This window comes from Miniopterus natalensis, chromosome 16, assembly GCF_054644295.1.
Source record: "Miniopterus natalensis isolate mMinNat1 chromosome 16, mMinNat1.hap1, whole genome shotgun sequence".
Lineage (NCBI taxonomy): Eukaryota > Metazoa > Chordata > Mammalia > Chiroptera > Miniopteridae > Miniopterus > Miniopterus natalensis.
In genome coordinates this window covers 38762191-38776731 of record NC_142096.1, presented here as the reverse complement: position 1 = coordinate 38776731, position 14541 = coordinate 38762191, and the positions used below count along the sequence as shown (strand labels likewise).

Sequence of the window (14541 nt, the reverse complement as noted above, 5' to 3'; positions counted from 1 at the left end):
GCGTCAGCCACTCTCATGCCTTCTGGTCTGTTTCCCCTGAAGCCATCCTCACCCTGCTGCCAAGTGCTCCTGAGCCAGGGCCCCATTCCTTTACTCCTGGGTAAATGCGCCCACATGCCTGGAGCAGCTTTCATAAGTGCCAATGGCTTTAGGTTTGGTGTTTTAGTAGCAACTTGGGAAGTGAACACATTTCCCAGGGGTAGCCCACCAGGAGCCCTGTGAGGCCTGAGGTCTCCAGTCTGGCAGTTTCCTCCTGAGGGAGTCTGTACAGGACATGTGTGCCCAGGGCCTTGTGCAGTTCCTCCAGCTCTGTCTGGCTCCCAGCTGCTGCCTCTCAGAAGGTACAGTCTACCTTCCAGGGTTCTCAGGGAACAGAGTAAAACTGTTGACAGGGCCTAGCAGAGTGCTTGGCATATCAAAAGGTACAAGTCACGGTGGCTAAGACACAGCACAATGCTGAGGCAGATAGTAATGAAAACAGCCTTGCCAGGTGGCGCTGGGCATTTCCCACCTGTAATGTGCCCAGCCCCCCTCAGCAGGCAGGGCAGTGGGCAGGGTGGGTGCCCATTTGGAGCTGGTTCACAGAGCAAGAGGTCACATCCACTGAGGTTTTTGGCACTAACCAGCTTCTTTCTCTTCCAGATGGCGGACTGTGGTGGCCTCCCACAGATCTCCCAGGTGAGTTCTACCTGTCACCGCTCCCCAGGTGGAGGCATGTGCCCCTGAGACCTGTTACTGCCTTTCCCCTCACTGCCTGCTCGTCCCCCACCTCCCCACGACTTCTGATGAACCTGTTACCATTTATAAACTGTGCTTGTACATGAGTACTCATTTCCCCCAGAACCCCCTGCGGAGTAGATGACACTGGGGTCCACGGGGGTGAGGGGGTCTGTCCAGTGGACACAGCTTGGCAATTGTAGACCAGAATCTAGGCCTGCCCAACCCCAGAGACCACAGGATTTCCATGTGCTGCTAGAAGGAGTTTCTCCGTGTACACGGGGTCAGTTCTTTGATTCATGTGGCCCTTCCAATTTCAAGGGTTGTCTGATAGAAAAGGGAGAGTCTTAGCTCTGAGTCCCCCAGTGAGAAGATGATGGCTCTGATGTCCATTGAGGTGCAGAATAAAATCTTAGGTGGAGCTGTCCCAACAGGAAACAGTCTTAGTGTGGGGTAGGGAAGTATTTCATGGGCGTCTGAGAGGAGGCCGAGTGGCGCTCGGAGCAGTCCCAGCAGAATTCTGCACCAGGCAGACACTGGATCTAGGCTCATTGCTCTGTCCCATCTCACGGTGGCATTTTACTCCAGAACTCTGCACAGAAGCGTGGGCACAATGGCATTAGGAGGCTCTCTTAGACTTTCTGTGCCTGTTTCCTCTGCTCCCACTAGACAAGAGCAAAGATACTTTCAACATTTTAGCTGTTGCATGTTTTGCCCACTTGATAGGGAACAGGTGGGCTCCCGGTAGAGCCCCGCCCAGGTGCGATCGTGAGAGAAGGCCTGTGCCTCAGTGATGGAGCCATTGCCCCTCCACCTGACCCGAGCCGCCTGCTGAGCACCCCCCAGGGGGGCCCAACCTGGGCCCAGACTCCTGCTTCCCTCGACCAGGTTGAGACCTCCCTGGCTCTCTGCAGCCCCAACCTGCAGCCCCTGACACTTTCTTACCATTGTCACAGGAGCCCCAGAGGGCAGTGTGATCAGTCTCTCTTTTGAATGTCTTTGGCTCTTTGTAGAATCATGGCAGGAGTTGGTGAAGGTGGGCAGGGACCGATTACTTCTGCCCGAAGCGAGACTCCCAAAAGCAGAACAGATCCAGCGAAGTGCATTGGGAAGTTGGGGTTAATTAGACTGTAAATGTGACCTTTACTTATTCATTCATTTCCCAGTTTGTTTGTTTTTGAAATTATAAGAGAACGTTTATTTAAAAAGTTACAGAGGTAGTAGAAGGGACCCGCTGGGCTGCTGGGCAGCATAGGCTCAGGAAACAAGCAACAGAGCCAATAGAGGGGCCCTTGGAGCTTAGGAGAGAGAAAGCAAAGGCGTGCTCCTGGGGGAAGAAGAGGGAGGGAAAGGCCCAGGCGCGCTCCCGAGAGGCAGAGCATGCCCATCTCCCAGCTCTGATTAAATTTAATTTTTGAGAGGAATTGGTAGAACTGGGTGTTTTCTCAGCATTCCCAACTCATTTTACTTAAAGTAACCCAGTTTATTAATTGGTTTATCTGTCCAACTATCCATCCGTCTGTACTTTCTTCTTTCCACTGCTTTCTATCCATCCGTCCGTCTTTCCTTTTTCCTGTCCTTTCTTGCTTTCTTCCTTCCATCAATATTTTTTCCCTGTCTCTACTATCTACTCTCTATCGATCTCGCTATCTCTCTGTCATCTACCTATCCGCCCTTCGCCCTTTCTCCTCCCAGCCAGCCGGCCTGCTGTGGAGGCTGAGAGCGAATGCCTTGAGAGCATCGAGAGCCCTGTGTTAATCTTCAGGACTCACCGCTAATCAACTGTAGGACCTTGGCCGGAGTGTTTACCTGTCCAAGCCTGTTCAGCTATGAAATGTGCGTGAAAGAGCACTAACCTCATAAGGTCACTGTCGGGAGAAAATGAGGCAGTGCTGCAAAGCCTTTACCCCATGAGGGGCACGTGATGTTGATGCCCTTACTTACGTTCTAGATGTTGAGTAGGACACCCTGGGTCGTCTCATGTAGCCTTCTTTACAGAAACCCTCAGAGGCAGGTGTGGCTCACGGTCCTGATCTTACAGGTGCAGGGACTGGCTCATGCAGGTCACGTCACTTGACCAAGCTCCCGCAGTTGTGAAGCGAATCTGACTTTTTCTCCCCGGCCAAAGCTGATTTCGCTCCCTATAGTTGCCTCATTATGTTTCCTTGCTTTTCATTTATTATCCCACCAACACTTGGTGGCCTTCTCTCTTGGGCCAGGGTCTTTAATGAAGGTGACCACAGGCACAGCTCATGTGGCCATTCATGATCTGGACCCCCTATGACTGATGTCACTGTCCCTTCTTTTTTCTTACAGCCAGCCAAGCTTGCTGAGGCCTTCAAGTACTTCGTGCAGGGCATGGGATACAGTAAGTAGGGCATTTCCCAGCAGGTGGCGGGCTGAGGGGCAGGTGTGGGAGTTGGGGATGTGATGCCCAAACCAGGTTTGGATGAGAATTCTGTAACACCTGGGCAGGTCAGGGGGAGAAACAATAAGGTGCAGGGAGGGTGTGAGGTCGGGCAGTGTCTCCTTGATGCCATAGTGGCTCATTCTACCTCCATTGCTGAGCAGAAGTTGTTTCACACCAGGGAGTATTTTTAGATTTAGGTGAAGACTATCCTTTTAAGCCCCAAGAAGATAACAAACAATGAAACCATGGAAATCCGGGCATGTGCCCTGACCTGGAATCAAACCGTCAACCTCCTGGTTCATGGGTCGATGCTCAACCAACTGAGCCACACTGGCCCGGGCCTGTGAGATATTCTTATTCTCATTTTACAAGTGACGAAAGCGAGGCTTTAAGGGATTAAGCAAGGAGCAGGGAGGGGATCTGTGAAAGTTCTTTAAAAACTATAATGATCATAATAAGTGGGTGATAAAGTTGCTTATATTAAGGAGAGAGAGCGTCTTTTCTAAACCATTAGACATTAGATTAGGGACTGGAAGGATAAGAGCACATAATTCAAGAACGTGCCATGGTTATAGTTTCTTCATCAGACACACGCAGTCCTTTCCAGAAACGCAGTCCATGACCGGACAGCCAAGACCAAGTGTAAGCATTCGACCAGGCGGTGGTGCAGCACTGCCCGTTGGTGTAGCCACTGAGGCTCTGGCCCTGATGTGGTTTCTCTGGCTCTTTCTGTCTACTGCTTGGAATTATAATGTATGTGCCCATCTTAACTAGAAGTCTTTGTACTTCTGATGAGACTTAAATTATTTGCTCCTTTAAAATAGTAACGGTATGTCTGACCACAGTCCTAAGACTGACCTCAGCCGTGTTTCATTTCCAGCGAGGCCGACAGCAGATGAACCTGATTTATATGCTTTGGGCGGGATTCATGTCCCCAGGTGCCCTCTTCCAACAGAAGCCATCTGCCTGCGGGTCTGACTGCTCTGTGTGTGGGGTGGGAAAGTGCAGACAAAAGCAGAGCCATAGCGCTGGGCGGCCCATGTTTACCTTGCAGGGTGTGAATCGTGACTCCTTTGTCTTGGCCTCCTCTGGGTTCGGATTTCTGCTTTCAAACCGTATTCTGAGGAGAAGGGAAGCAAAAGGCAGGCATTGTTTGTCCCCCCACATCAGCCAAAGCATCCTCAAGTTATAGGGGTGACAACAGGAAGAGCTAGAGCCCAGAGGCCTCAACCAAAGCAAAAGAAATTGATCATTCATTGAGCGCCTGCTCGATGGCAGGCCGGCGTGACCGGCCCTTCGCTTCCATGGTGCCATCCTGTAGCCGAGAAGGGAATCAGTACAGCGGGGTTGATTCTGCATGTGGGCGTCCGCCCCAGAAAGCCCACGTGCATGCCATTGAGTGAATGATGTCACCGGACGTGCATGTGTATGCTTCGGCTGCCTCAGGTGACGTCCGCTGTTCCTGTGGCCTTGGCTGGGATATTTCAGTTAGCTAGTGTGGCTGCCACAACAGATCCCCACAAACCAGGTGGCTGAAAATGACAGAAATGTATTCTCTCACGGTACAACAGTGCTAGAAGCCAGAAGTCCAAGTGAGGATGTGGGCAGGGCCGCGCTCCCTTCAAAAGGTTCTAGAAGATTCCTTCCTTGCCTCTTCCAAGCTTCTGGGTCCTGGGTGGTCCGTGGCTTGTGGCCGCATCGCTCTGCTCTTAACTTCTGTTCTCCACATGGCCTCTCCTGTGTGTGTCTGGGCCTTGGTGTCCTCGTCTTGGAAGGACAACAGCCATTGCATCAGAACCCACCTGGTCCACTGTGACCTGCCTTAACTTAATATATCTGCAAAGACCGTCTTCCCAAATCAGGCTACATTCTGAGATTCCAATGGACATGAATTTGGGGGGCACTATTCAGCCCCATACAGATGGGGGAACTGTTTTGTCTTCATTCCATTTTACCAGCCACCTGCCACGTACAAGGGTGTTTTAAGCCCCAAAGAATGGAGAGCACCCTTGACAGTTCCTAGACGCTCACAGGCTTCTCGGGAAAAGGTAACACTGACGGCTCTGCCACAAATGCTCTGTGTGGCCTCAGTTTCCCCACCCAGGGCCGCAGGGATTAGTCCGTCTGACCTTGAAGGCCCTCCACATCCGAGTGCTTGTTGACTGTACAGGGTGGTAGGTACACATGGGCGCTGACCCTATGGGGTCCGTGTTAGTGTCCCCATTTTATAGGTGGGACCGGAGGGCTTAGAGAGGGATGCTCCTAAAGTCACACAGCTGTTAAGCAAGTGGCAGAATTGGGATTCAGATTCAGCTATGGGTTCAAGATGGCAGCGTCATTGCCGCATGTCCTTACCCCATCAGGGCCTCACTGTCCACCCCTGTGAGCTAATATCGGATGACAGGGGGCCCCATGTCTGGATCACTGCGAGGATGGGTGGGACAGAGATGCTCGGCCAGGTCGAGCGCAGAGGAGGCACCGCTGCTGGTGTGCAGCTGCCTCTAGCACCCTCCACCCCTGACTGGTCCTCTCTTCTCTCCCCAGTGCCCTCTGCCAGCATGACCCGCCTGATGCGGTCCCGCACGGCCTCGGGCTCCAGTGTCACATCCCTGGAGGGTGCCCGCAGCCGCTCGCACACCAGCGAGGGCACCCGCAGCCGCTCCCACACCAACGAGGGCACCCGCAGCCGCTCCCACACCAGCGAGGGCGCCCGCCTGGACATCACCCCCAACTCTGGTGCCACTGGGAACAGCGCCGGGCCCAAGTCCATGGAGGTGTCCTGCTAGGCGGCCTGCATGGACAGCCGCCCCTGGACTGTGGGTTCACTGTAGCTCCCCCCTCCTCCACCCCTTCCCGCCCCCTGCCTGCCACACCTCACGTAACTCGGTATTAATCCAAAGCTTATTTTGAAAGAGTGAGCTCTGGTGATGACAATGTTAGATGGGATTTGTCCAGGGCACCCCTTCCCAGGGCCAGGCAGGGTGCACCAAAGGAAAAGCTGCATCTCAGTGTCCCGTTTGCATTACCGAGTGGCCCGGTGGTCACTGTCTTCCCCTCCCTCAGAGACGCCCAGCTGCCCGAAACAAGAAACAGAGCAGTAAAAGCTTCATGAATCCAAGCCTGGGTCGACCTGGACACCTGGTTCTAAGGGGCATTTGTCAGGAGTCCAGCCCACCCGCTCTGTTTCCCCTCCAGCTAACGACAAACCGACCCAGTTTCTGGAAACAAAACCCTCTCTGGTTTGGGGAGGAGAGCGGCGAATCGAGGGCTGCTCATTGAGGCGAAACAGGAAGCAGGAAATGAGGTGGAATTTACGTGGAGGTTTGAAGAGTTTGGAAAAGTAAATCTACGTAGTTAACTTGACATAGATTTTTAAAGTTTATGCACATATACACTTTTAAATGCCAAAGCATACAAGCCTGCTTTTCTGACATTTTTTTTAATGAACACAGAAGCAGGCAATAAAACCTCCTGGCTTTGCAACAACAACCACCACCAGTGGGCAAGCATTTGGTATCATGGGTGTAAGGCTTTGGCTCTGCTCTCTGCCTCTTCCCCCTCAGCCCCTGCTTCCACCCCAAATACATGACGAGCGGTTATTTCATTCATGGGGAAGGTCCTCTAAACACGTGGTTGCTTTCCTTCAGGAGGGGACCTTCCGAGCAGCTGCAGCTGGTTGCCATGCCTCTCCGTGCAGTGGGCAGAGGTGCTGGGGTGGGGTGGGGTTTGGGTACTAGATGTAAGTAAGAGATCCCTTGTGGTCGTGATGGAATCCAGTGTAGTTGTGATTTCAGTTGATCCCACCCTGGTTTCCAGGATTCTTATGCGCTTGAGTTAAACCTTTGACAACTGGGGTTGCATCTGAGCTTGACGGCCCAAGGTTTCTGATCTAGTGACATTCCTGGGTCTTCAGACAGACCTCTTTGCTTTTGTACCAGGTCGGGGTTCAGCTGGGGAGTGGTGGCTGAGCAGACGTAAAGGTTCTAGAATGTGCATTCCATGGGATTTCCTTCCCTCTCCTGCCTCCCACTCCTCCCGCCCCTCTAACCTCCTTCCTCTGGACGGGGCGGCACCACTGACATTTTTAGGTGACGTCAAGTTCCTGTACTACTACTGCCTTTTGATTTTCGTTTCGGCTAACCATGGATCTTACAGAAAGTTTGATCAAAGTGAATGGGACGTTGTGAAACAGCCCCTGGGACCTCGTGGTTTCCGGGACCCTAGAGTTGATGGAATGACGTCATCAAGCCTTGCAGGTAGCTTGAGGGATGTTGATTCAGTTCACCTGCCACCTACCACCTGGGAGGCTTCCCCGACCTTGTGCGGAGGGTCAGGGGTCAGGGCAGGGGTGGCTGAATCCAGACAGAAAACTGTTGTGTACAAGTCTTTCCAGAGGAGTTTCTTAATGAGATATTTGTATTTATTTCCAGACCAATAAATTTGTAACTTTGCAGCGGCTTGTGTCCTTTCCCTCGACCTGAGAGCGCGTGCATGTGCCAGCATGGTGTAGGGGCGGGTCTCCCTTACCTGGAGCCTCCTGCCGCATGGCCCTCGCCTTTCATTTAGACCATCACTCTCCAGTAAAAATAGAATGTAAGCTTCATGTGTTCCGGTGGCCACATTAAGAAAGAAACAGTAGAATTTAATTTTAATAATGCATTTCATTTAACCCAATGTATCCAAAATATTACCATTTCAGCATAGAATCAGTGTAAGTTATTCAGATATTTCACATTCTTTTTTTGTGTTGTTAATCTTCACCCAAGGATATATTTTTTCCATTGTTTTTTTTAGAAAGAGTGGGAGGGAGGAGGGAGGAAGGGGGAGAGAGAGAGAAAGAAACATCAGTGTGAGAGAGACACGTAGATTGGTTGCCTCCCACATTCGCCCCAACTGGGACCAGAGCTCAAACCTGCAACCCAGGTACGTGCCCTTGACTGAGAATCAAACCTGTGACCCAACCCTTGGGTGTGCAGCTCTAACTGCTGAGCCACACAGGCCAGGGCCACATTACCTTTTCTATGCTATGAGAACCAGTGTGTATTTCACATCACAGCAACCTCAAGCCACCATCCCAGGTCACATGCTCGGTGGCTTGGACAGCACAGTGACAATGGATAAAGCTTTTCCACCTATACTTTGAGGGAAACATCCTTTTATGTTTTATGTTTTATTTTTATTATAGAAATGTAGGCGGAAATACCACCCATTTCCTCACATCCAAGAACAACCATTGTAATGCTTGTTTCTACTGAAAAAAGAAAAAAAAAAAAGTAAATATAACAGGTTTTAGTATGACCTCCCATTTTTATTCAAACAAATTCAGTTTAAAATTTACAAAACAGTTATGCAGATACTACAGTGAGTTCCCATATACCACACACCCAATTTCCCTTATTATAATTTTTAATTTTTAATTTATTTTTAATTGATTTGAGAGAGAGAGAGAGAAATATCAACTTGCATTTCATGCATTCATTGGGTGCTTCTTGTATATGCCCTGACTGGGGATTGAACCAGAAACCTTGGCATATTGGATGATGCTCTAACCAAATGAGACACTCAGCCAGTCCCCTTATTATTATTAATGTCATGTTATTATGGTACATCTGTCACAACTAAGAAATCAACACTGATACATTATTATTAACTAAGCTCCACACTTTACTGGGATTTCACTAATTTTTCCCTACTGTCCCTTTTCTGTGCCCGGATCCCTCCATGACACCCCAGTACATCTAGTCAAGTCTCCTCCACATCCCCTGGTCTATAAGAGTTTCTCACACTTGTTTTGGTGACCTTGACAGTTTTGAGAAGCTCTGGTCAGGCCTGTGCAGAATGTCCTTCAATGGAGGTTTGCGCGATGCTTTTCTAATGGTTCAATTCGGGTTTTGAGTCTTTGGAATGAAGACCATGGAGGTGAAGTGCCCTTCTCATGACGAGCCAGCGTAGTTTATCACTGACGAGCTTAACCGCGATCAGCTGGCTCTGGTAGCATTCGCCAGGTTTCTCCACTGTCCTTACCTTTTCCACTCCCCTTTCCAAGCAAGGCACCAATGCAACTCACACTTAAGACCCTCTCTCCCTTTAAACAGCTATCATGCTGTTATTTTTAAAATATCTTTATTGATTTTAGAGAGAGAGGAAGGAGGAGAGAGAGAGGAAGAGAGAAACAGTATGCACTCTGACCTGGGATCGAACCTGAAACCTGGGTATGAGCCCTGACCGGGAATGGAACCAGAGACTTCAGTGCATGGCATGATGCTCGGCCAGCTGAACCAACCGGCCAGGGCTCTCCCGCTGTTATGTATATTGGTTTTTCCTCACTTACCTTGGAGAGTGTAATTAGCTGTAAAAGCGAAGTGGCAGCATGGTCATGGTGTGGAGACTGGGTGGGCTGCAGGTCTGGGCCCTGTGGTCCAGGCAGTAATCTGGAAAACGGGCGAGTTGGCTGGGCGCAGGGGTGAGACAGCATTGCTAGCTGCGGGGCCGGCACGCACACCGCGGAGGGTGGGGGCCTGTGCATACGACAACGCTGTGGTAGACCTGGGCGGGTGACTGTGTGTGCTGTGCGTGGCAGGAAGCGGGGCAGGAAGAGATTTAGATATCTAAAGTGAAATACCTAAGATTACAAAAGAAACCACTTACAGTTAAGTATAATTGCAATTGTGTGACAGAGCAACACGTACTTCTTCATCAACAGTAACAAGGAGACAGGGATCTGTAATTTCTAAGCGGTGATGAGCACAATATCTTGGATATCCAGCACAATTGTGCTAAGAAAAATAGATGTGCTTTCAGCTGGTGATATTCGGGTTTGTGCCTGTATTTAGACAGAGAAAACTGCTAAATTGCAATTAGAGGTTAATGAAAACAGATGCATTTTCTCCCATCCAAGCACTTGGCCTCTGAATTCTACCCATGGATTCTTGGTCCTGGGGCCCCAGGTTAAGAAGCCCTGCGCCAGGTGCAGGAGGGGGACACGTAGGCTCATGCGGATTCAACATTCACAGTAAGCGCCCCTTCTGCGCCGGCTCCCGGACGAGAGCCGGAATAAAGGAAAGGCAGCGATGGAAAAGCCAGCGAGTATTCGGCAGAGCAGTGGCACAGGTCAGCCTGGGGAGGGGGAGGAGGTGGCACAGAGACCCGCAGGACCTGCCACCATCAGCTCCCTGGAGCTCAGGCTTCCACCAAGGGGGTGAGCGACTGCAGGTGTTTGCTATTTAGAGACGATGTGCCTGGAGGCTGTTTTACCAGCTGGGGACCTAGTTTTGTGCTTCTAGCTGCTGGCTTTGGTTTCGGTGCCCCTGACAAGTGGGTCTCAGCAGAAGCTGGGAGACCAAGTGTGCACCAAGAACAACCACCTGCAGGATGTGTAGGCACAGCCGGGGCCTCCATCTGCACCTTCCTTGCTGCCCCTCCTCAGACACAGCCTCACAGTACGGAGCAGTTGGTGGGTTCCTAGGAGTAGCCTAAATCCGTCCGTCTTGGGCTTCCCAGGCTGCACGGAAACCCTTCAGCTGTGTCCCACATGGAACAAAAGGGCCGAGGTGAAGCCAGGCCTTATGTGGCTGCAGATGGGGTTAGGGAGGGGTCCTCCAGAGCAGATCAGCCTGCTTTCCAAGACCAGATTGCTCTGTGTCTCCAAAGCACAAAGCGGAGTCCTAACCTGAGGGCTACACGACCTTCAGTCCTTTGACCCAGAACCAATCAGGCGTTTGTGTCCTCTGCAGGGGACAAATCTAATGGCCCATTTGGGCTCAGGTGTCTCCTCACTGTCCAATCAACTATGACTGGGTTCGCTCTACTCCTGCCCCCTGCCCCCCAGGCAGGCAACAGGGGCTCCCAGGAATGGATGTAGTTGGGGCAGATCAATTGCTATGTCCTTTGCAGAATTCAATCCAGCGACAGCAAACTCACTGCTGCAGGACAGGCCTTCCCCACCCCTCCTCTGAGAAGCGTTTCCTGAATGCCTCTCCCTCCCAGGGAGCGCTGACCCGGGGACGGGGCCCCTGCCCAGGCGGCCGCAGGAGTACGCCTGGCGTTTATAGCCTGCGTCTCCTTCCCTTCCCTTTGCCCATCACTAGCATTCCTGTATCTCCAGGGCCTGCAGTGTCCAGCACATAACAAGAGGTTGTTGTTAAATGAATAAACACTTCCTCAGATAATAGTAATATTTCGCACGTGTTTTAGTTTCTTTCCCCCTTTTCTCTTTATCTGTGAGACTGAGTTATCCTTGCTCCACTGATAAAAAAAATCCAAGGCTCGAGAGATTAAATGGCTTGTCGAGCCATTTCTAAAATAGCTTACATCCCTCCTGCCTTTCAAACAGTTCGTGAGCACATGACTAATGTAAGCATCTATTGACGTCTTGGGATCGTAGAACATCTGTTAGCTCTGGGACTAACACTGTGGGCGACCTTAAGGCTTCCATTGCCTGCAGGGATGCTTTCTCTCCCCTAAATAGCCCTGCCCGGATGTGACTGACTTGCTTTTACCATAGTTCCTACCTGATTCTCAATCCTTTTGTTTCCTCAGCTGGAGAGCTGAGATTTTCCCACTGTTATGGATAAACCTGCTTCTAGCAGCTTCCTCCCCCTTTTTATGGGATGGACTAAGAAATCCACTTTGTTAATATTGTGTGAAAGACAAGAGTGGTCAGGGTTAGCATGGAGGCCTGGAAACTTTTTACGGACTATAATCTATGAAACTGTCCATGGGCTTGGTACTGTCTTTCATCTCCTTAGAAATCATTTTTACTCAGTTCTACATCTGGACAGAAGCCAGGTTCACCTAGCACTTGGATCTCTAGAATACATCGGGTGCTTTTACATTTTTATTTTATCCAAGGGGGGTGGGGAGTGCACCAGGGGGTAGAGAACACTGGCATCTCTGCTATATATATTTTTAAACTTCAGAATAAAATGCTCTGGTTGTTTCATTCTGTCAAAGAACAAAATTCAACTGAGTAAATTTGAAGATCTAATTGGCTTTATGAAATGATTCCTGAATCAGGCAGCATCCCATCTAGTAAGTAGAAGGGTGCTCCAAGGAGTGGTACAAATGGAAGGTTTTTATAGGCAGAAAGGGGGTAGGACAAGAAAAGTTTTTTAAAAGTGGGTTATTTCAGGCAATATCACCTTCCCTTCGGGGAAGGGAGGGGCTCTTATCAGATGGATTGCCTCACTAGTGCTGACTAGGAAATTCCAGACTTCTTAATTTAAAATTCCACTCCTGGGAGAGGCTGACACTGCAGTTAGGTTAGGTATTAAGTCTAGATTGGGCTCAGCACAGGTGACTCCATTTCTTTTTAACACACCAAATCTCATTTTGCCAAAGCTTCAACCACCCGATCTCATCAGAAATGTCCCCCAACATCTACATGTTCATTCTAAGGCATCCACAGGACTCCACGATCTAAATTCCAACTTTGGAGGAAAGTATGCTTTAGGATAGAGGTGTTCTTGGAAACAATTTATGTGGCAATTGTTTTTTATTGGAATCCACTCTCCCCTTCATTTTTATTATAATAGCATAATGTGTTGTGAGGGGTAGTGGCGATGAGGATTTGACTGGAAGGTATCAGCTGTGTCATTCATTTCATTTACTCCAGCCACCTGCACACCTGGTCAGAGCTGGACCTGTGCTGGGTGCTTCGCCGATTTGGGAGACACAGGAATTATGACACCCTTTCCCCATTAAAGAAGTTGGGTATTTAATCAAGTGACAGCATCAGCCCGGCTGGAGTGGCTCAGCCATTGAGCACTGACCTGGGATCCAGGAGATCCAGGTTCAGTTCCCTGTCAGGGCTCATGCCCGGGTTTCCGGCTCGATCCCCAGCAGGGGGCGTGCAGGAGGCAGCTTATCAATGACTCATCATTGATGTTTCTCTCTCTCCCTCTCCCTTCCTGTCAGAAATCAATAAAAACATATTTTTTAAAATGATAGCATCAAATGAAAACAGAAAAATCAAAAGTTAAGGGATCAGGCAGCATATGATTGAAGCAGAAAAGCATTTGACTGAATATCGGTGACCTCTGCTTCATATTTGCTATTTTGAAATAAAAACTAAATAAGTAAACTGTGCAGACGTGCACCGACTCCGGTTCTCACTGTAGCCTTGCAGAGTCTGCCCCGTGCGCGAGGAAACGGAGACCAGCTGATGGCAGACGGGTTTTTGATGTGCTCACCAAGCTCCAGGCTGAAACTTCTCATGCAACATGCATCTTGATCCTGCATCACCACCACAAGCAAGCACGATCATTTCCTACCCTTCCCAGCTGAGGACACTGCGGCTTAGGTGAATGAAGTGAGGAATCCCAGTAAGAAATAAAGTGTATAAAGATCCATTTGACTCCAAAGTCAGAACTATGTTCATTGTATCATGCAACCTCCCTGACTCTTCTCCTTAACGCCCCTGGGTTCCTAAGGCACTTGGCAGTAGATGCTCCATCCATCCATCTCTCCAGCCAACTGCTCACCCAGTTCCCGACGGGTGCCAGGTGCTGTGCTTGGCTCAGAGGATGCAGTCATAGTCCCTGATCTCAAAGTACCCAAGTCTAGGTGGGGATATAGAAAAGTGCTGAAGAAATGAGTGACTGAGTGAACGAATGAATGCTGACATTTCCATTTTATATTTACGTGAGGTGTCTTCCAGCCTATGAAACATCTGTGCCCCTGGTCTTTTCTGATTGCCAGAATTCCTGTTTCTACGTGCACATCCAAATTTAGCTACTTTTATTACCATATATAAAATAGCTGGGACCTAATTTCCACCATCTGCACTTCTATGGAATGTGTTCGATGCTGCGTATTGCCTCATAATAACTGAATATACAAGAACACCACCAAATCCGGTAAGTCACTTTGCTGATGATTTATTGCTTTAAGGAGAAAAGCTATAAACAGGGAATTTGAGCAATGAAAACCCTTCACGTTGAACAAACACATTTACACAACACAAGTCACGAGAAAAATGAGGAATGCTAGGAAACACGACGGATGGCCCAAAGGCCATGTTCCCTCTGTTGGGAAATTCCAGGACATTTTTCTGTACATATTTTTTAGTCACTTACAAAAACGGCAGGAGGGATACTTAAATATTAAGTCACAGTTTGAAAATAGAAATATACAAACAGATACACATACACATACATGTGGATGTGCAGAGACACACAATTGATCCTTCTGACCATTCACGGGTCCCAGCTGGGCAGAGTTATCGTTGCAGTTACTTTGGATCAAGATAAGTCCTTCAAAAGCAATGATCTAATTCAATAAAACAGTCCCAGACCACATTACTTCCCCACAAGCCCTCGGTAGACGCAGCGCCATGCCAATGAGGTCGTAGGCAATTATGTCATCAGAGTGCACTTCCTGTGATCACTCTTCGAATAGCTCGGTTAAAATTGCAG

General features: G+C 49.5%; 1 protein-coding gene across 1 annotated transcript in view; it reads left to right on the top strand.

The window, feature by feature from the left end:
• The window catches only part of NDRG1 (N-myc downstream regulated 1), a 41219-nt gene extending 35196 nt beyond the window's left edge, over positions 1-6023 (top strand). Inside the window, exons 14-16 of the mRNA XM_016216110.2 lie at positions 643-678; positions 3034-3085; positions 5672-6023. Coding sequence (XP_016071596.1) covers positions 643-678; positions 3034-3085; positions 5672-5913 — 330 coding nt within the window. The 3' untranslated portion in view covers positions 5914-6023. The remainder of the gene's footprint in view (positions 1-642; positions 679-3033; positions 3086-5671) is intronic.
• Positions 6024-14541: the final 8518 nt, after the last annotated feature.